We start from the raw sequence: 19,852 nt of genomic DNA, 5'->3' as shown, positions 1-19,852 counted from the left end.
AAGACGAAAAGGTTTCAGCCTGTATTTAATTTAATTTAATTTAATTTAATTTAATTTAATTTAATTTAATTTAATTTAATTTTCATTTATTTACTTATCAATGGGTTTAAAGTGCATTTTATTTGTTTTTAAATATTTCGGACAAGAACGCTTGCCATTTCCTTCTCAAGTGGGGTGAAGACCCAATAAAAGCAAAAGAGGCGCACAACTTTTCGGAAAGTTAAACTTAAATAAAGCGATGCGAGCAAACTGTCTTAAAATCTCATTTCAGCAGCTCCCGGACAGCAAGTCGGAGCTTTAATACTGTTTTTGTCCCCTTTTTCCTTAATTTAATAACTACACTGGGTTAATGAGAAGGAGTGGTTTTGCTCCTTTTTCATTTAGGACGCACATTTGACTTAATGTAGTTAAATATAAATAAATAAATAAATAAATAAATAAATAAATAAATAAATAAATAAATAAATAAATAAATAAATAAACAAAGTTCTAAATGTTGCTTTGTGCCTTTACTTTACTACCATACGTTTTCTATCTCATTTTACAGATTTATCAAATTCGTGATTACTATAATAGGCCATTGTACACAACGCAACCTGAACAGTTCATATTATATATATATATATACATATATATATTTGTGCAAGTAACCAGCGCAAGGAACCAGCGCAGCTCGCGTAAGGAATACTGTCCATGTTGTATCAGAAAACTATAACTTTAAGGCAATCAGAGCTTCTTTTTTTTAAGTTTTACCCATAAATGTCAAGATATTGTAAATTACAATGATGAATGCTTAGCAGCACACCAAAAATGAAGTTATCCTAATTTTTCCCCCTATACAGATCTGACAGACTTCTGTGCTCAAAAAGCGACCCTGCTTGCGCAAAGAGACCAGTGTGACGCATGCGCCTATTACCTCTCTGCGTGTGATGACAAATAAAAATGGATTTGTTTGGGGCAAATAGGCCGTGTCCAAGGGTTTATATCGGGGCGTTGCAAACAGAGAGAGCGTGGCAGCCTCCTCTCTGCAAATACCCCCTGTTATTCATAGCTCATGACCGTCTGCATTGAACATGAAGCTCAAGCTTTGTCATGACCGTGTAAATAATCCTCATGCAGTTTTTTCCAGACGTTCACATACCCCCCCCCCCCACACACACACACACACACTTGAAATGGCTTGAAATTTTTCCCGCAGAAAACTCTAGATATAGTTAATTTTACTGGTGAATAAAAAAAGATAAACACTGACAGCAGTTGTTGCGTGAAGTTTGTCACGCAGTTTTGGGTGTCCTTAAAGAACTGTTGCCGCAAGCAACAAAGTAGATAGAAACTTGTCATTACAATCCACTTGCCATTTTGCCCATTAGAACCTGCAGCCTAATTCCGGTGACTCTTCGCAGCTTGATTGGTCTATAAATAGGCGGAGGCGCTATCCACTCTGTTTGTTCCTGATATATTTTACGCATGAGCGACTCACATTAGTCATATCTTGGCCTTGATGCTCAGATTTAAAAAAAAAAAAAAAAAAAAAAGACACCGGGGGTGAAGGTGAGGGTGAAGGTAAGGTGCTGGTATTTTGAACAAAAACGTAAAAAAAAGCTTGTTGTGAAGCTGCCCATTGTGTCGTGATTACGTGGAAGTCAGACAGAAGCAACCCTGACAGGAGATCCGCATGCGAATTCACGAGACAAGTCCAATATGCTCCAAAACTCTCGGCGGTTTCCCGTTCCTATATGCGAAGGCCGGCTTTTTGCAGCTGAAAAACTATTTGACTCATATAGCCAACACACGTCGAGACGTAGGCTATTTGTCATATTGTGCCAGTGGTCACATGGCTTTGGCCCTCAGGAATGGATGGAGATGGATCCCCCACGTCAGCTTGTACGTCTAAGGCTTTCTGCTCCAGCAGTCTGTCTCAAAGTGGCTGGAGCGCAGCGTCGCGCAGGAACAATGCGAGGATTATTGCCGTAGAACGACCCCAGCAGCAGAATATGGATTTTGATGAACGGATGCCTGGTTCCAGTATGTATCTACCAAGCTGCACTTATTACGTCTCCGGAGCGGACTTCTCGGGTCTCCCTCACTATTTAACCCAGAACCAGTCCTCCTGCCCCGTCACTTACTCGTACCAGTCCTCAGCGCTCACACAGGTTCCGTCAGTGAGAGACGTGGCTTTCAGAGACTATGGCATTGATGCTTCCAGTAAATGGCACCACACCAGGGGGAGTCTCTCGCACTGCTACGCCGAGGACGTCGCGCACCGGGACGGCTGGGCAGCCCCCACCTCCAGGGGGCCAGAGATCCTGGTGAAAGGCGGCCACTCCGGCTCCTCGAACCCGACCCCGGGATTCAGCGGTAACGTCGGCAGGAACGGCGTCTTGCCGCAGGCGTTCGATCAGTTCTTTGACACGGCTTACGGGAGCGGGGCGGGCGGCGCCGCTCCGGCTGCAGCGGACTCAGACAGAGGCGGCAAAACGAGCCCGGCTCAGGCTCACCCGGGGTCGGACACGGCGGAGAGCTGCAGCCCGGAGTCACCATCCGGCCACAGCGAGGAGAAGCAGAGCAGGAGCGGCAGCAGTGAGTGAGGAGGACGAAGAAGAAGAGAGAGAGAAAAAATCTATCTGCTGCATGCTCTTAAAGCTTTTTATATGCAGTTTTATAAGCACGCAAGGTTTATGGAGGTCTCGGTAACAAAACTATGTTATAAACTACAACATCACGTGCTTGGGATTGAAATTGGCCGAGAAGACGTTGCCGTAAAGTTTGAGTTAAGATTTTTGAGAAAGATTTCTACTTTTTTCCGGGAAACATGTGCCTTTTACCGCTCATTTCCCTGTAAAAACGTGTATTTTATTGTTTCGTATTACTGAAAGCCAATGGGATGTGCATGTCATGTAAAAAAGCAGCCATATAACATTTGCTATGGGTGGCCGCTGTATAAATAATCTTCACTGAGCTGAAATAAATTTGGTAAATTGAGTTTCTGATAGCCTGAATTGCAACAGCTTCAAGACTAAAATGTGAGAGAGATCTCTTTGTTTATGGTGTCTATAATCAATTTTTAAGTTGAATTAATGGGGTTTTTTTTAATAAAAAAAATATAAGTTTGCGTGTTCAGTATGATTTCTCAGCTCTCAATATGCCTAAGATGCTTGACTCTCAGGTGCAATCTTTATATACGCATGTTGATCCTGCAGGCCTGAGAACGGGGGGGACACTTGAACTCCAGAACTCGTGTACTGCAGGATCACCATGACCGGTGGTCATGTCGAAAGAAGCAGCCCGATAATTTCACGCTGTTGCCATTGGACGAATCAATGGTTTTGACTTTTGTTTGTTTGTTTGTTTTTATTGTTGTGTTCTAGGTGGCCAGAGGACGCGCAAAAAGAGGTGCCCGTACACAAAGTACCAGATCAGGGAGCTGGAGAGGGAGTTCTTCTTCAGCGTTTACATCAACAAGGAGAAGCGACTGCAGCTCTCCCGGATGCTTAATCTGACGGACCGCCAGGTTAAAATCTGGTTTCAGAACAGGAGGATGAAAGAGAAGAAACTGAACAGAGACCGTTTACAGTACTACAGCACAAACCCTCTGCTCTGAAAAAGTCCCAAACAAAAACAAAACAAAACAAAACAAAGACTGTTTCCGAGCGCCCTCACACCAAATCAGGACAAAGGACTTGTTTTTATCTTTATTATTTTGAAAATCTAAAAATCTTAAATAATCCGGAGCTCTGTATTATTATTATTATTATTATTATTATTATTATTATTATTATTATTATTATTATTATTATTATTATTATTATTATTATTAAGGTTATGTAGGCACAGAAAAATGAAACCAAATTACTGTAATTTTCTAAAAAATAAAAAACTTTTTTTTACCCCATAGAAATAAGACTACAAATATTTTTTTGCAATGTCTCAATTATTTTATTTTATTTTATTTTATTTTATTTTATTTTATTTTATTTTTCACATTCCCCTTTACGGAAATTACGCACGCACTTTCCGTAAAGGGGAATTTGAGTTTTGTTTCTCAAACAAAACTTTGGCCGTCATGGTTCCCACTCCCCGCCCTCCGCCCGTCGTAACCAGAAACCGTTTTATATGCTTTGGAGTCATAACAGTCCTCATTATGATAAAGTTGATAGTGATCATTCAACTGAGTTTTTTTTTCCTCCTTCTGCTTTTCTTTTCTTTTTCTTCTTCTTTTTGTTTTAAATCTAATTGAACCATAAACGTGGGTTATTTTTCAGCTTCCTGCAAAAGGGCAAACCACTGATGAATTAGGTCAATATCTCCAAGTGAAACATAACCTGATCTGTTTTTATGCCCCAACACACAGCTCGTGGATGGTATCACGGTCATGATAGGTCTGATGTTATTTGATAGTGAAACAGGAGTCGCTGCAATTATTATCTGATACTTGTTAAAAAAGATTCCCTTGATTTGCGAGGGGCGGAAGAGGAAAAGCTTCTGGTTGATATAGCATGCTTGTTTGGATCACTTTGATTCGGATACATGCGCACATTTTGTTTTTAAATATGCTCACAGTAAACAGCGCTGGAGCAAAAATATGTGGCTAAATTAGTGTAATTTAGATGTGAGAAGACGATATTTTTACTCTTTCGGAAATAATGACAAAAGTTAATCAAAATTAGTGTTTAAGGTTCGTATAGACCACCAGTCTCCTGAAAACAACTTGAATAAGCTAGTAAAGGTCCTGAATGAATGTGTCTTTACACGGGGCACCCAGGGATCATAGTAGGAACAGAATGAGCGGTAAATAAATTAATACAATTGCCATGATTTTATTAAAAAATATATTCTTTCATTTGTCTGGGGAGAAACCCGTTTACAATTAATAAATAAAGAAACAAATGAATTCATTTCAGTCCAGATGTGTAAAAGGTGGGTCTATGCAGACAGCTTTATTTCCACCGCCGGGCCCCTAAAAACAACCCGAATGGCCTGTCATAAGCTAATAAGGGTCCTGGATGAGGGCTTCACCTACACCGAGCATCCTGTTGGGCTCCCAGGAATTCCACTTTGATTGCTGCACATCCTCCCAGTTGCTCCAGTAACTTGGCCATAAAAGGGCGGATTCGTCTGGACCATTTGGAGTGCAGTGCCATAAAACGTCTGAGACCAAGGTTATTAACTAGGACTTTACAGGAGGAGGCTGAAAAAGCATTGAAACGTGTGTTAGCGGACCTTCCCTTAGTCATTTGTTGCAGCATCTCACCACCTATGGTGGGAATGCTCATGCTACGCTTTTTGTTGTTGTTGTCGTGAGTCGAGACCGCCTCTTACCACTGGGGGGCGCGCCTCAGATCAATGTCATTGCCGTGAATTGAGATTTCATATGTAAGAAGTTGGGGACTGCAGCGCTCAGATGCCTGTAGAATATGTTGCCACCAAAGGATTTAATGAAGGTAGGCCAAGGAATATTATCATGTGCTTGTTTTTACGACACGATGACTTTTGCTAGGTGATTTAAGAGAGAGCCATCCCAGAACATGTCCATGTGAGAGTCACAAATCTGAAGGCGCTGTGTTTCATGTAATAGTATGATTTAATGGAGGCATTGCAGGAATACAACCAACAGATATTTTCCAACGGAAACATTTACTTTTGAGCAGCATACATAATGTTAAGGCATGCGTAGTTGTGTTCATAAATAACATTACATTTGTAAGAAGAACTGGTTTTCTATTTCAAATGTAGAATATATATATATATATATATGAAATGAAATGACAAAAAAAAATATTTATGAAAAAGTATTTTAAGTAGTCTATTGAAAAGGCATTAAACTTAAAAAAAATCTGTAATTGCCAAACATTAACTACATATTTTATAATATTTTCTCAGAAAAAAACGTATGTGTTGCGGTATGTTATGTCAACTCTGTTACGGACAATATAGACAGTGAGTGAAAAAAAACAATAAATTCTAGCAGACTAAAATATTTTTATGTGAAAACAAGTGTCCTGCTACCATAATACTTTAAATTGAGATGTTTTACTTAAAAATACATTTAAAAAAAATCAAAACATACTCAACTTTTCACAGAGTTGTTTGCATATTGGCAAACACTTTTCATTAAAACTCATTGGAAACCATTATTCTTTTAGAAATAAAATTGGTCAGTAATACTAAATCACAGCAGAAGTCAACCAACAATGTATATAATGCTCTAGACAACAGTTTTCCTTTTTTTTATGAAAGTATGTCATAAACATGTCAACTCTGTTAGCTAACAGAGTTGGTGTTAGTAACAGAATTGACAGGACCATAATAATTTAGAACTGAAAACTCTGTTACTATCAACTCTGTTACCCTATTTGGTAACAGAGTTGATGGTAACAAAATTGACCATTTCAAACATTTTTGTTAAAAACTCCACTGTAGAAATGCTGAAAATACATGACACCAATGAGATAATGGTTTAAAAACCATTAAATAAACTTGTCTCTGATCAAAAATCCATGGTATTTTTCTCATGATACTTTGGTAACAAGACTGATGTTGAAAAAAATAACCCTTGGTGATTGTGATTTTTAGACTAAAATATTTCCCAGAGAATGGCACATAGACCTCTGTGTGTTTGAGGTCTTATCAGTAAAAATAAGTGACCTAATTTTATGCAGTTTATATAGCCGTAGAAGGCAATTTCACAGATTTACAGGGACAAAACCATATGGTAAGTTGACAAAAAAATTCACTGACATATTTTTTCAAAAATGAGGGCATTTTGAGTTAATTTAATGTGATATTGTTATTAAATTGATCATTTAGGCAGTTTAAAAAAAGATAGAAAAAACAAATTTACAAAAGAAAAATAATAAAACGTAGGTTTTTGCATCATTTATCATGTTAATAAAACACACACAGACACACACACACACACACACACACACACACACACACATAAATATATATATATATATATAGATATATATATTGAAGCCGTCACTGTGAAGCCGTTACGTGTGCGTGCATTCAGACACGAAGATGGTATTTTTGCAGTTAGTTATTTTCTCTAACTGCCCCTTTACAACAACAACAACAACAAAAAATAATAATAATAAAATAAAATAAAACTTTGTCTATGAAACAGTATGTTTTACGAGAGAAGTGATTCAATGATAATAAAAAGAGCATACTGAAACATGACAGGAAATAATCCGCCGGGAGGTTAATGGATATTTTCTTCTTCGCTGTTTGACTGGAGCAGGTCTGACGCCATATAAAACCGGGGGCTCTTATTTCTAGACTTTACGGCTCCAGACTTTAAGGGGGGAGATAGACGTGACCGCGGTGGAATAATTCAGGGCAAAGCCCATCTTCAGAAACGTTTCTGGCTCGCACTAAATCTGCAGGCATGTGTTTAAAACAACAATTCAGCTGTGAATGGGTTTTCTCTAAAGGAGGTGTGTGTGTGTGTGTGTGTGTGTGTGTGTGGGGGTGTGTGTGTGTGTGTGCGTGTGTGTGTGTGTGTGTGTAGGGGTGTGTGTGTGTGTGTGTTTTGTGGGGCTTTTGTTTTGGTTTTTTCTTCTTCAACTGAAACAATCCAGGAAAACGGTCAATGTTTACTGATTGTATGTGTAACAGCCGAGGTGAGCATCACGTGAACTGATCGGTGACAGATGTTTAAAGTGGAATTATGCTAAAAAAAATATATATTCTGAACAGGAGGATCATAAAAATCAACGTGGAATACAAAAATGTAGATTTTTTTTCTACTTAACGTAATTTTCTTATTTAATTAATAATTAATTATCCTAAGCCTTTGTAACCTCTCAGTACAAAATAAATTAATAAATAATGAAATACATAAATATAGATAGATAGATAGATAGATAGATAGATAGATAGATAGATAGATAGATAGATAGATAGATAGATAGATAGATAGATAGATAGATAGATAGATAGATAGATAGATAGATAGATAGATAGATAGATAGACTATCTTTCATAAAACAAACTGACTCCCTTGCAGCCTCGCCTGTATTAGATCTGCATTAAATAAATGTCCCTCCAGGGTATTGTTGTTCAGCTCTGGCGGTTATACATCCAGTGTGTAGTAAAAGTTGTGGGCTATTGACACCATCATGGCATTTGCACCCACAATGTTACAGTTAAACTTTATACCACAACTGGCTTTGCTTTGGTATGCGCGGCAGTGAGACCGGGTGAAGCACAATGCAGGCCCAGATGCTGGAAGTTTTAACAGTGAAGTCCAACAATGATGTTCAGAGCTGTAGAAAGGTAGAGAGTTCCTCCTCGACTAGAGATTGTTTTGGGTCTTTCACTCTTACTTCCTACAGGCGCCTCTCCAGCCCCTCATTTTTACAGTGCTGTAAAAGTGGCTGTAAAACGATGCATTGTGCGCCGTTATTGGGGACAGCTTTCAGCAACTAACTTGTTAACCTGGGGGTTCTGGTTACTTGGAAGGCGTCGCAGTCCTCGGTAATTATTTGCGAATTATCGTGATATTTCTTTCTTCTTTTTCTCCTTTTTTTCTTCCCACAGCTAAAATGCAGCACAGGTATCTTTAAGAGTTTTCTCTTTACTTGGACTAAAACAAAATATACGACACATTAGAGTTGGCTGCTCGGTCTGGGAGGAGTCTGCAGTCGGCTGGTGTTTTAATTGGCTGCAGTCTTCAGTGAGAAGCGTGAGTATCAGTAATTATTCAGCAATGTTTTTGCACAAGAAATGTCAGCCAGAGAGGGCCATCTTCATCCGCCGCCAAATAACAGCGCGACGATGTCATGTTCCAACAACCAGGCTGGGAACTCCTTCTTCGTGGACTCCTTAATAAACGTGAGAAGCGACGGCGCTCCGTATTACCAAAGTAACAGTCTGTATTTGCCACCGGCTTCGGAATATTCATATGGGATCTCCAGCGGCTCCTGTTTCCCGGCAGTCGGGAAGCGCAGCGAGCCAGCGACCCACAGCGTGATTCCGTCCTCGGGTCCGTATGTTCAGGGGATGGAAACGTGGCTGGAAACGTCCAGGTCCTGCCGAGTGGATCAACCCTGCAGCGGGCAGCATTTGGCTCAGTGTTCGTTTTCGCCTAGCATAAAGGAGGAGAGCGCCTGCTGCCTTTACGAGACAGACAAATGTCCTAAAGGAGCGTCAGCGGATGACATATCCTACTCTGCCGCGTCCTGCCCCGTTACCCCCGGCAACACCGTGCCAGTCCCGGGTTACTTCCGCCTGTCTCAAACCTACGCGTCCTCCAGGTTATATCACGATGTTCAGCCAGACATGAATCACTTCAGTCTGCAGCGACCCAGCCGATTTGAAGGCCAGCCCTCACAGCCGCAGTCCGCCTCTGCGGAGCCGGAGCGCGGGGAGAGCCACGAGGAGGCGCCCGGCTCTGCGCCGTGCGCTCCGGCCAGGGAGGAGGAGGACACCCGCCTCTCCTCGGAGAGCTCGTCTTCCACTGAGCCTGCAGAGACGGAGTGTCCAGACAAGTCCGTAAAAGGTGAAAACTTGAGAAGCTGCTGCAGAATGACGCAAAAAAAAAAAAAAAAAAAAAAAAAGATAAACCTTCAGAGGACCGTGTTTTTTTTTCTTTTCTTTTTTTCTTTAAGTGGGCGGTTATTGTTTTACGGCCAATTAAGGTTTCGGATGTATGATAGAGGAGTAGTTTCAGCTTTAGCTGAAACAGGAACTCTCATGTCTGTGTTTGTTTGGGCTGAGACAAATTTGACCATGACTTGGCCAATCACAGCCTAGGATTGGATCTATTGTGCCTGTTTGGCTGTATTTAAAATGGAACCAGGCCTCAGCTAGTTGCGCCTTTGTGTGGCATCATTGCTTTTTCATTTGTTTTTATTGGCACAATCCCTGACCTCAGTAACTGAGCGAGGAAATCATTAATTTAAAACGTTGCATTGACGAGTAATGAACAGGAAAGTTTGGCTCACGGTGTTCATACCTAATTTATGCACTGTAAACACATTTCATTTGTTTTAACAGTGAAATTGCTGCATATTCACAACGGTTTTTGTCGTTAAAGGGACGAACAGTACGTCACTGTGGTGTATTCTCATCACCTTTATGACCTGCTTGCATCATTTTGTTTCAGGTTCACCAGGCTTTATAGAAACATTTTTGAGATACTATCGCAATACTAAAAGGGATAAACAGTCAGAACTCAATTACATTCAATTAATTTAATTTATATTGCTTAATTTCACAACTGATGTAACTGTATGGCACTTGCAGCACAGAAAAGTTCAATCTGTAAGTATATGCAGTTGAAACTATCCAATTTTATCCAACCATACAGACAATCTCAGATTCATTTACACACACTCCAACTTGATCTTAGACTGCATTGGAGTCAAATTCAGTTTCTAATGGTAACTGCTATAAAACTGTCCATAAGGAAGCCCAGTCAACTGCAAGGAATCAATGAATTGATCTTGAAATAAAGCAGACTACCTTCTTGACTGAAGTAGAAAAGAAATTGTACGGATTGTTATTCTTGAATTTACCTGAGCGGAAAGACAACATTTCTCCCCTGGTAAATGGATTAGATTGAACTGTAAGATAAATTACAGCAATAGCTCTGAGCATGTCTGGGATTTTCTTTAGTATTTCTAGTTTAAACTAACATGATTTTCCTGTTTGTAGTCACAGAGTACTGACACCACGTTGTGCTTCAGTTTAACCTTAATTTTACTGCAAAATGAAAATAGGAGAGCAACTGTAGTTCGGTGCTGTACAACAACAAAAAATCAATCAATGTTTTTGTTGCCTAAACAGTCAAGTTGGTGCATTCGCAACGCTTCTTACTGCTGAGACAACGTACAGTCTGTCACTGATCTGCACATATGTCATCTATTGTAGATTTGCAATGCATTCTGATATAAAAATCTCTACGTTGTAATAAATACAATAAACATTCACCAAAATTAAAAATAGCAAGCCGTCCATCATGAAATGAAACGGGCTACATAAAGCAATAATTTTGATTGATTATGATTCCTTAATTTTAACGCGAGCTAAAGACATTTCTTCCTGTAATAAAAATCATGAATAGGTAATTATATGGTAATTTATCAACAGGTGTTACAGTTGAACCCTTTAACTGATAATTGTGCCGTAGCAAGGACTTTGTTTATTTATTTATTTATTTATTTATTTATTTATTTATTGTTATTTTAGCTATAAGAAATGAAGTTGTCTATCAACACATTTACAATAAATTTTAGACAATTTATTACATTTTGAGAGATGTGTACCCGGTATAAATGAACGGCTGAACTGGAAACATGTTTGGCTTTCATCACACCTGTGCTTAAAATTGCCATGAAAACCAAACAAACAAACAAAGTTAGTGTAATAGTTTTGGTTTTGGTTTTTTTCTTTTACTCCAATTCTAGCATTTATTACTCCGACGTTAACTCTCACGTGATCTCAAGCAATTCAGTGTTTATGTTTACTTGTAATTTCCACAACACACACCTTGTCTTTTGTAACACTGCGATACATTTCCCCGCCGTTGCAGGAGATGGCAAAATGGAGAGCACGGCCAACTGGCTGACAGCAAAGAGCGGCAGAAAGAAGCGGTGTCCCTACACCAAGCACCAGACTCTGGAGCTGGAGAAGGAGTTCCTCTTCAACATGTACTTGACACGGGAGCGTCGCCTGGAGATCAGCCGCAGCGTGCACCTCACCGACAGGCAAGTCAAAATCTGGTTCCAGAACCGGAGGATGAAACTGAAAAAGATGAGCCGTGAAAACAGGATCCGGGAGCTCTCCAGCAACTTTGGGTTTTCGTGAGACTTTGATGAGAAACGCCCTCTTCCTGTTCCTCCTTCCCACCTCCTCCTCCTTGTCCTCGTCCACCCAAACTGTGAGAGTGCCCTTGGAGAAACAAGGACCCAACTGCTAACTTATTGATCAGAGCTTTTCTTGTCGTGGATTTGTATTTATACCTGGTCACATTTGATCCATCCAGTTGTTCAGGCTTGTACATAATTATGCGCTCAATCTGAGTGATCCATTGGATTTTGCATGCTGGACTGACCACTGGCTCATCTGTGTTACAGTTACATGTAGGCCTTAATGTGATGACTGAAAAAGACAAAACAAAACAGAAAAAATACAAGCGGTCTGGTGAATATTTGCACATTAGCTGCTCAGATGAATAAAAAGAATATTACCGCACAAAACCACAGGCTTTGTGCGTTGTTGTAAATGTTTATTTCGTGCAGTATTTTCTTTTTTATTATTATTATTATTCAGCGGAACTTCTGCACAGCAAACTTTTTTTTTCTATTTTTAGAAACCCGACATGTAACAGTAGTTTTTTTATTATTATTTTTTTTTACCTTTGCCTAATTTTGACCCGTCCTGATTTAGCAACATCAAATATGTTAAATGTAACTTTTTTTTTTCAACTCACAGGCTAAAGAAAAACGTCGAAACCAAGGCTTTGTTAGCGATGTGACTCACCACTAACAGCTTTTAAAGCGAGTTTAGGCAAGCATCACCGTCGACATACGACCACACTTACAGGTAGTTTAGACGGACGGGAGCTCCGGCTTTTCCATGTAATTTGGGCGCTATTTTACTGGGAGAGGAAACTTTTTGTCCAGAGTTAACGATTAAAATAACAGCAGCATCTCATGGAGGTTAACCAGTAATGACGATAAATGTTCCAACGAGGGGAGAGGGGGGAGTGCGAAGATGCCTGGAGATCCCTCAGCAACAAACTGTGTTCAACTCACTGATGTTTTGTGGAATTCCTTCAAGTTAGGTGGTTATTTAACTCCAACAAGTTTTCAACAACATTTTGACGTCATTACGCACTCCTATGTTGACTAGACTACTTTTGAGCTTCACTTTTCAGTTATGACGTACGTTGCCTAAGCAGAAGGAATCATCACCTTTTCCGTGTCTATCCAACTCCAACACTTATTTTGCAATGGCTGCATGTGGCTATGTCTGGGTTGTTTTGATATCTTACCTATTTATTTATCTGGTTGTTGGATGTCTTGAAATCATAAACTACTTGATGGACAACAATAGCCCACAATGATCTATGCGCGTAATCGCAGACTGAGTCTTTTTTTATTATTTCTGAAATCGCGCTTTTTAAAATATATAAAATAAATGTATGTGCATGGGTTACTTCTCTAGCAACATACGGATAAAAACATACTTTCACTCTTAAAATTATACAGAGAAAAAAAACACCAATCGCTTTGCAGGAGAGCAGGCTGTTGCGTGGTTTAGGTAGTCTCATGTTGTTGGGCTATTTATTTTATGTTCCCACAACACGAAACTGCCTTGATTACCTCAGTGAAATTCGTCTTATAATTAAAAGCGAACCACGTTGGATTAATGTTCATTAATAATTTGGCACGAAGTGCATTGGCTCTTTAAAGCTGCAGTTCAAAAGCATTGAGCTGGGGAGGGCATTTATCTGTGCGTAAAATACAACAGACAAACATGGGAATTCTGTTGTTTCTGCAGGTTTTCAAAAATACAATCAGCTTGACAGGAAAATCACAGGAAGAATTCATTGTTAAATTATAGACTGTAGTAATAAAAAAAATAATCCAATCGTTTTTAATTATTTTTTTCTACGTCTAGTAGAAAAGTGTGGACAGACAAGGCCTCGGTTATGATCATTGCAGTCTCGCCAGTTGCTTTAGAAAAAAAAATGCCGGATGCGTCTGCTCGTACCGTGCAGAGAAAGAAGACAAAGGCTGAGCTTTATTGGTGATATTTAGCTTAGACAGCCCGGCTGTAACCTGAAGAAAAACAACCCAATTGCCCGTGATAAAATGAACCGTTATATGGCACCCAAATAACTCCAGCCCCGCTTGGAATGCCTTCAAAGACACAGCTTGGTTATCTCTTGGAAACTTTCCTCTAGGTTGTTTACAATATATTAAATCTAATCACATATTTCTTTCATAGGGGTTTTTTTTTAAAGAAGGTAACAATAAAAGGTAGGAGCACCATTACATTTGAGATGTTCTAAAATTTCATTTTAAAGTCTAGCAAATTTTCACTTCTGTATATTTTCAAAAGTAGCAAACAGATCGATTTTGTTTTTCAAAAAGAAGCTTTGAAGATCCAATAACCTTGTTCATATATATATATATATATATATATATATATATATATATATATATATATATATATATATATATATATATATATATATATATATATATATATATATACACACCACACACACACACACACACACACACACACACACACACACACACACACACACACACACAACACACAGATGTCCTCTGTTACACTAAAACGTGATCCCTTGACTGAAATCACCACATTTATTGCTTATAAAAGGAAATATTTGCCAATAAAACAGCGAACATTTGCTATTAAAATATGGTGAGTGAAAATGGTGGCCCCCTTTTTAAGCTGAGCGGTATACAGGCTGATTTATTATTTATTGTTCTGTCCCACGGTCACGTGTTTTGGGGCGCCCTATCCAGTTTTGGACAGGGTTAAACTTACTGGACGGAAGGAGCTTGTAGGTGGCGCACCAACACGACACCTTGCAATGGAATGAATCCTTACTCTCGTCGTTGCAGGATTGTAAAACCAAGGGGTTTTTTTGTTGTTGTTTTTTGTACACCCTTTTTTTTATTTGGTACCTTGCATATTTTTTTTCTTTACTCTGGTGCAATGGGGACGAGCTACTACGTTGACACGCGCATTCTTTCGGAGCAAGAAGAAATGGCACCGATGAGGTACTCAACCTCTGCAGGAATGGAGCAGGCGGCGCACACCGAATATGGCGGACAGGAGCCGAAATCCTCTATTTTCAGTGGATCCTGGAGCACCATCGCGGCGCATCCTCCCAACGCATATGTGCATCATCAGTACAGCGGGGAAGCCGATGGCATGCTTGCGCGTTCCTGGGCGTTGGACCCAGTCTCCGCGTCGCTGTGTTTGACGGGAATCCCGTCTGCGGCCGCGCATTACGAGATAAAGCCCGAGCCGCTGCTCGGCGGTGCCGAGTGCACGACTCTGGAGACGCACGCACCGCTTTTGTCTGACATTGAAAACGGAGCTGCCCTAACGGAGATTCCCTGCGATACATCCCCCACATCTGCAGCCAGCGACGACAAGCTGACGGCAGAGAAAAGGGAGGCTGTTGATGCAAGTAAGCAACGCAACGCTTTCCTTACTGATGCAAGTGCGTGGCCTAATAAGTCAGGTGGATGTGGGAAATGTGCCTAATTTTTTTTTTTTGACAAATATAGGAGGGTCTTAATCTGAGACATAAATCCTGTGCAGGATGGCCTAGGATGGGAGCGGGGGGGAGGGGGGAGGTTATGGCGGAAACTTTTGCTTAAATGTTGGCTTCTCTGTGTTTGATTCAAAATAGAACTAAAAACAACCATGAAATATCGAAAGAACCCTATCATTGTTCAGTATTGATATTTCCCTCATGGTGATGTCTTCCTCCAGATAACCCGTCATCCAACTGGCTGCACGCAAAGCCGACCAGGAAAAAGCGCTGCCCCTACACCAAGCACCAAATCCTCGAACTGGAGAAAGAGTTTCTCTTCAACATGTACCTCCCCCGGGAGCGCAGGTATGAAGTGGCGAGGCTCCTGAATCTGACAGAGAGGCAGGTGAAAATATGGTTCCAGAACCGCAGAATGAAGATGAAGAAGGAAACCAGAGACAGAAGGAAAGACAGCTAGTGCCCCCTTTGCGTTTAAACCTGGTGGAGGGGGATGGAAGAGGGGCGGAGAGGGGGGACTTATAATTCCTGGTACGTGTTGTTATAAATTAATGTTGTTAAAACAACGCTGAGTGTCCATTCCCCCCCTTCCCCTCGCCCCCCCCCCCCAATGATTTTCTGTGATTGTGTCTCGTGGTGGATTTAGATATCTTGTATTTTTATTTTTATTTTTATTTTTGCGCACACAGTGTGTTGACTCTGTAGGCCGTTTATGATTTGCATGAACCTTTACTTGACTACCTAGCCTATCGATATCCTTCAGCTACCTATCTGCATTGATTAACTTATGTTTTTATTTTATTTTATTTTATTGCGGCCAATTGTGTTTTAAATGTTTGGATGCATTTGTGAAAACCCTGCGCACACTTGAAATACCTCACATGTACTGATTTTATTTAAAATAAAGTGCAGTTTGTATCATACATTTGGACGTGTTATGTCACAGTGATTCGTTTTCATTTGAATGAAGTACAATGCACCATGTTTTTGCACATGTGTAATAAACACAATACGCTGCACTGTGGGCTAGAGTCGGCCAAAAATAAAACACGCATTCAAAAGGTGTTTCTCCGTTTTTGAATTTGGTTCCAACTGACTAAAGGTTTAATTTCAAAAGCTAGAAATTATTTCAACTAGGAGCGCGGGGAGGGAGGTAATTTAGGTGAAAAAAAAAATGCAAAAAGACACTTTGATATCAGTTTATTGTAGTCTTCTGGAATTAAATCGTAAAACGAGTAAAAAACCCCGCAGTTTTATTTTTATTTAATGTAAGAAACTGACTTGAAAGATAAGAACGTTGGTAATGATTATGGGCTGTAATAAAATTAGTAGGATTTATCCTATAACGATCCCATTTACTTTTTACATTTTATTGCTATTATTATTATTATTATTATCATTTTTATTGTTTTGTTTGCTTTTAAAGTTTTGCAATCAAAACGCATTTATTTTGACTTGTTAGCGTGAACTGACAGAAGTATTTATCGCGCTCATTTCAGGGCAATTATTGCAAAGCTGATGGAAATGATCTGACTAAAACATGTTCAATAAGTTTCTGAATATTTACATTTTTGGGACTGCGATTTTTCTTTGTTTCTATTTTTATTTGTTTGTTTTATTTTATTCATATTCAAACCGGTAAGAAGGGCCAGAAGCACTGTTAGCAATTCGGTAAAGTTATGAGGTAAGTTTTTGTACTGACAATGGGACTCTGTCTAATGACATTTTTTAAAAACATTTTAACTTATTTTTACGATCTTTGTTGGGATTTCCTGTTCAGTTAAACCTTGAAAATGTTTTTTTTTTTTTTTTTTTTTTAAGTATCTTGCGACTGTTACTAGCCAAAAGAAATTCCTTCAAATAAAGGTGAATGGATTTTAGATTGGTAATAAAAACAGTTTAACATTAAGCTCGACACAGTTATTTTCTGATTCACGGCATCCATGCAGGCTTTTCTGGAATGCGTGCTCCCTTTTCGCTCTGTGAACTGTAGCTGCCTTCTCCAACCATCACAACCTGACTGTTTATAAGGTGCGAAAACAGTGCAGCATGCAGAGGCTCACTGGCAGCCGCCAGGCAGCATTTCTGACTTGCTTCCAGCAAACAAATCTGGGATACTGTTAGAATGAAGCAGAGGGCACCAACAAAGACCCCCACAGAGAACGGGGTGCTGAGTGCCGCGGTCGGGATTGCATTTGGGTCTGCCTTCAAAGGTGTAATTACTTTACAACCGTCTAGTCGCAGTTCTACTGTCTCGGCACAGAGACATCCGTTTGTTGTTTGTCTTTTTATTTATATATTTATTTTAAGGAGAGCTCTCTGTTGGAAAAAAAAAAAGGCGGGGAGGAGTGTGGGGGCGAAAAATAACTTTTTACTTCCCGGAAGAACGTTTAAGTGTATATTACCTCATCTAAGTAAAGTGGAAATGACCAACCCAACCTGAAAAGTGGCACTGATGGAGCTAATTAGGCTTAGTAGAGTCCAAGACTGATACTTTGTGACGATGTAGTCAAGGCTTTGTGCTCACTTGAGCGCTGGTTCGCTCATACAACCAGCAGGGGGAACCAAAGCCTAATTTGGAGGACCAGAGCAGATGATGCGTTCAAGGCACACGAGCGTTGCTCCTGTTGGAGTGCAGAGCTCCGCTTGGAGTCACCAGCATAACGAATCACAAACTGTGTTCTGGGATTTTTCTCATTTATGTCAACGTCAATGTTTGATATTAAAGAGGCGGTATTAAGCTATTTCCGGGTAAATAGCGCCATGCGACAGCACATTCGAGTTACCTTTAGCTTTAAAAATGCTACCTGTATAAAACATATAGCTTAAAAAGAATATAACTTTACAAATTGATGCCTTGAAATTAGACTCTCTCTATTTAAGAAGCTCCTGGTCTTTCTGATACTGCCTTTGTTTACAACTTTTCTTAGGAGTGTTGGACTGAGAAATAGTTTGTATGATGAGCTCAGCAGACTGGCAGTTCCATCTGGTGTTTGCTATTTGCTGCTGCCTATAGTCTGGTGGAGCTGAGTTGGGAAAGCACAGGGGAGGGGTGCTCAGCGAGAAGGCACAGAGTGATAATGCAGCTTGAAGGAGGAGCTATGTGAAAATAGGCGGGGCTTTGCATGAGCAAGTATTTAGACATCACTACCATAGGAGGTCCAATGATTTCTCAAACATGCATGAAAGAGTCAACGCAACATTCCAGGTACAGTATACTTCGACTGAGGGAATAACATTATGATATGATGGAAAACAAACAAATAAACAAAAAACCTCCATGAATGACAGCTGATAGTAAATCAGTTTTAAAATAGAAATAAAAACGGGCATAATCTGTCCAGTTTATTCAACTCACCATCTCAACAGTATTTTACTACAGTATTTGTAATCCAAAAAAAGTAACCTTTTCGCTCCCTTTCGGGCGTAAATCGCTTACTCTCATGCTTTTCGCTCCTCGCCCCTATAACTCACAGAGCAAAAGGCCATGTGACACATTCATTCTATAACTCCTTTGTCTTGGACACTGATGGGGATATCTTAACGAGAGCTGATATTCATATATGTGCCAAAAACCATAAATAACACGCCGCCTTCCGGAGCTCGCTTGTTATTGTGATCAGGCTGTTGTTGTCGCCTGATCTTCTCCGCGAATGCTGGGACTGGACAGTCTCACGACCAAACAGCAATGTGAGAAGCAGCGCTGCAGAAAAACAGAAAGTTGCTAAGAAGTTTTTTTTTTTTTTTTCAGCGACCTTTTACCACCTCCCCCTATTCATCACACCTCACGACACCAGCAGTGACAGATGAACCCCTTTTGGAAGGGGGGTGGGGGGGGCGAGTCCAGGAGGAGGAAAAGTTGAACACATTTATCCCCTTCCAGTCTCACTGTCAGCAGTCTGTTAGTCTGGGATGAGAAGTGTGAGTTTATACTTCTCATCGAGAGCTGATATTCATATATGTGCCATTCATATATGTTGCATTATTTATTGACAATAAATAATGCGAGATTTATCCCTAAAGTTTCTGTTTTTACCATCCAGACTAATATAGTTATGGAACTGAGATTATTTTTGAAGATCTTACACAACAATAACAACAACAAGATGATCAATAGCTACTAATACTTATTAGCACTGAGAGTATTGGTGCTAATCTAATAATCCTAAGATATATTAAAAAATACATATTCACTGTTTTCTCGGTCGGAGTTATAGTGTTTCTGTGTAGATTTTGGCACGGAGGGATAGAATAACACTTGACATTGCACTTTTAATTCAAACCTGTTAGTTGTGTCGTTTTAACAAATATGATTGGCTAAAGTTGAAAATACGCACAACTGACGCGTAAATGCGTCCAAAACGTGGCGTCGCAACATTTACAAAGATAGCTGACTCTTCTCTAGGTAGGAGAGGTCGGTGTTATTTTACTTATAGGAAGTAGAACCCGCTACCTGGACATAGGCAGAATCCCCAAATGCAAATACCTGATCCCGTGGTATTACGTCCTCTAATCTGAGATATATATATATATATATATATATATATATATATATATATATATCGTTTCAAA

The 19,852-nt window shown here is 39.8% G+C and overlaps 3 protein-coding genes across 5 annotated transcripts; all 3 read left to right on the top strand.

Moving 5' to 3' along the window:
- The first annotated feature begins 1,165 nt into the window (after positions 1–1,165).
- hoxa11b (homeobox A11b) lies at positions 1,166–3,824 on the top strand. 3 transcript variants are annotated; one of them, XM_088014037.1, is made up of 2 exons: positions 1,166–2,574; positions 3,369–3,824. In XM_088014037.1, exons 1-2 carry the CDS (start codon positions 1,854–1,856, stop codon positions 3,599–3,601), a joined length of 954 nt encoding a protein of 317 aa, XP_087870163.1. In that variant the 5' UTR covers positions 1,166–1,853; the 3' UTR covers positions 3,602–3,824. The 3 variants fall into 3 exon arrangements, with proteins under 3 accessions (XP_087870163.1, XP_087870162.1, XP_014859828.2); XM_088014036.1 differs by having other exon boundaries at positions 1,166–2,577; XM_015004342.2 differs by having other exon boundaries at positions 1,166–2,580.
- Positions 3,825–7,886: 4,062 nt separating this feature from the next.
- Positions 7,887–13,064, top strand: hoxa10b (homeobox A10b). The gene is made up of 2 exons (XM_015004341.2): positions 7,887–9,508; positions 11,543–13,064. Exons 1-2 carry the CDS (start codon positions 8,734–8,736, stop codon positions 11,815–11,817), a joined length of 1,050 nt encoding a protein of 349 aa, XP_014859827.2. The 5' UTR covers positions 7,887–8,733; the 3' UTR covers positions 11,818–13,064.
- A 1,229-nt stretch (positions 13,065–14,293) lies between these two features.
- hoxa9b (homeobox A9b) lies at positions 14,294–15,852 on the top strand. Its single transcript, XM_015004323.2, has 2 exons — positions 14,294–15,193; positions 15,502–15,852. The coding sequence occupies exons 1-2, from the start codon at positions 14,593–14,595 to the stop codon at positions 15,738–15,740; spliced, it is 840 nt and encodes a 279-aa protein (XP_014859809.2). The 5' UTR covers positions 14,294–14,592; the 3' UTR covers positions 15,741–15,852.
- Positions 15,853–19,852: the final 4,000 nt, after the last annotated feature.

The sequence above is a fragment of the Poecilia mexicana genome, unplaced genomic scaffold, assembly GCF_051168715.1.
Source record: "Poecilia mexicana isolate PSO_F unplaced genomic scaffold, ASM5116871v1 scaffold_16, whole genome shotgun sequence".
Taxonomy (NCBI): Eukaryota; Metazoa; Chordata; class Actinopteri; order Cyprinodontiformes; family Poeciliidae; genus Poecilia; species Poecilia mexicana.
Note: the sequence above shows the minus strand (reverse complement) of the source record. Positions and strands in the feature narration are given on the sequence as shown.

Coding starts and splice junctions, on each gene's coding strand:
- hoxa11b (XM_015004342.2), top strand. CDS start 1,854: ATGGATGGAGATGGATCCCCCACGTCAGCTTGTACGTCTAAGGCTTTC. Junction 2,581..3,368: donor GCAGAGCAGGAGCGGCAGCA/GTGAGTGAGGAG, acceptor GTTGTGTTCTAG/GTGGCCAGAGGACGCGCAAA.
- hoxa10b (XM_015004341.2), top strand. CDS start 8,734: ATGTCAGCCAGAGAGGGCCATCTTCATCCGCCGCCAAATAACAGCGCG. Junction 9,509..11,542: donor TCCAGACAAGTCCGTAAAAG/GTGAAAACTTGA, acceptor CCGCCGTTGCAG/GAGATGGCAAAATGGAGAGC.
- hoxa9b (XM_015004323.2), top strand. CDS start 14,593: ATGAATCCTTACTCTCGTCGTTGCAGGATTGTAAAACCAAGGGGTTTT. Junction 15,194..15,501: donor AAGGGAGGCTGTTGATGCAA/GTAAGCAACGCA, acceptor GTCTTCCTCCAG/ATAACCCGTCATCCAACTGG.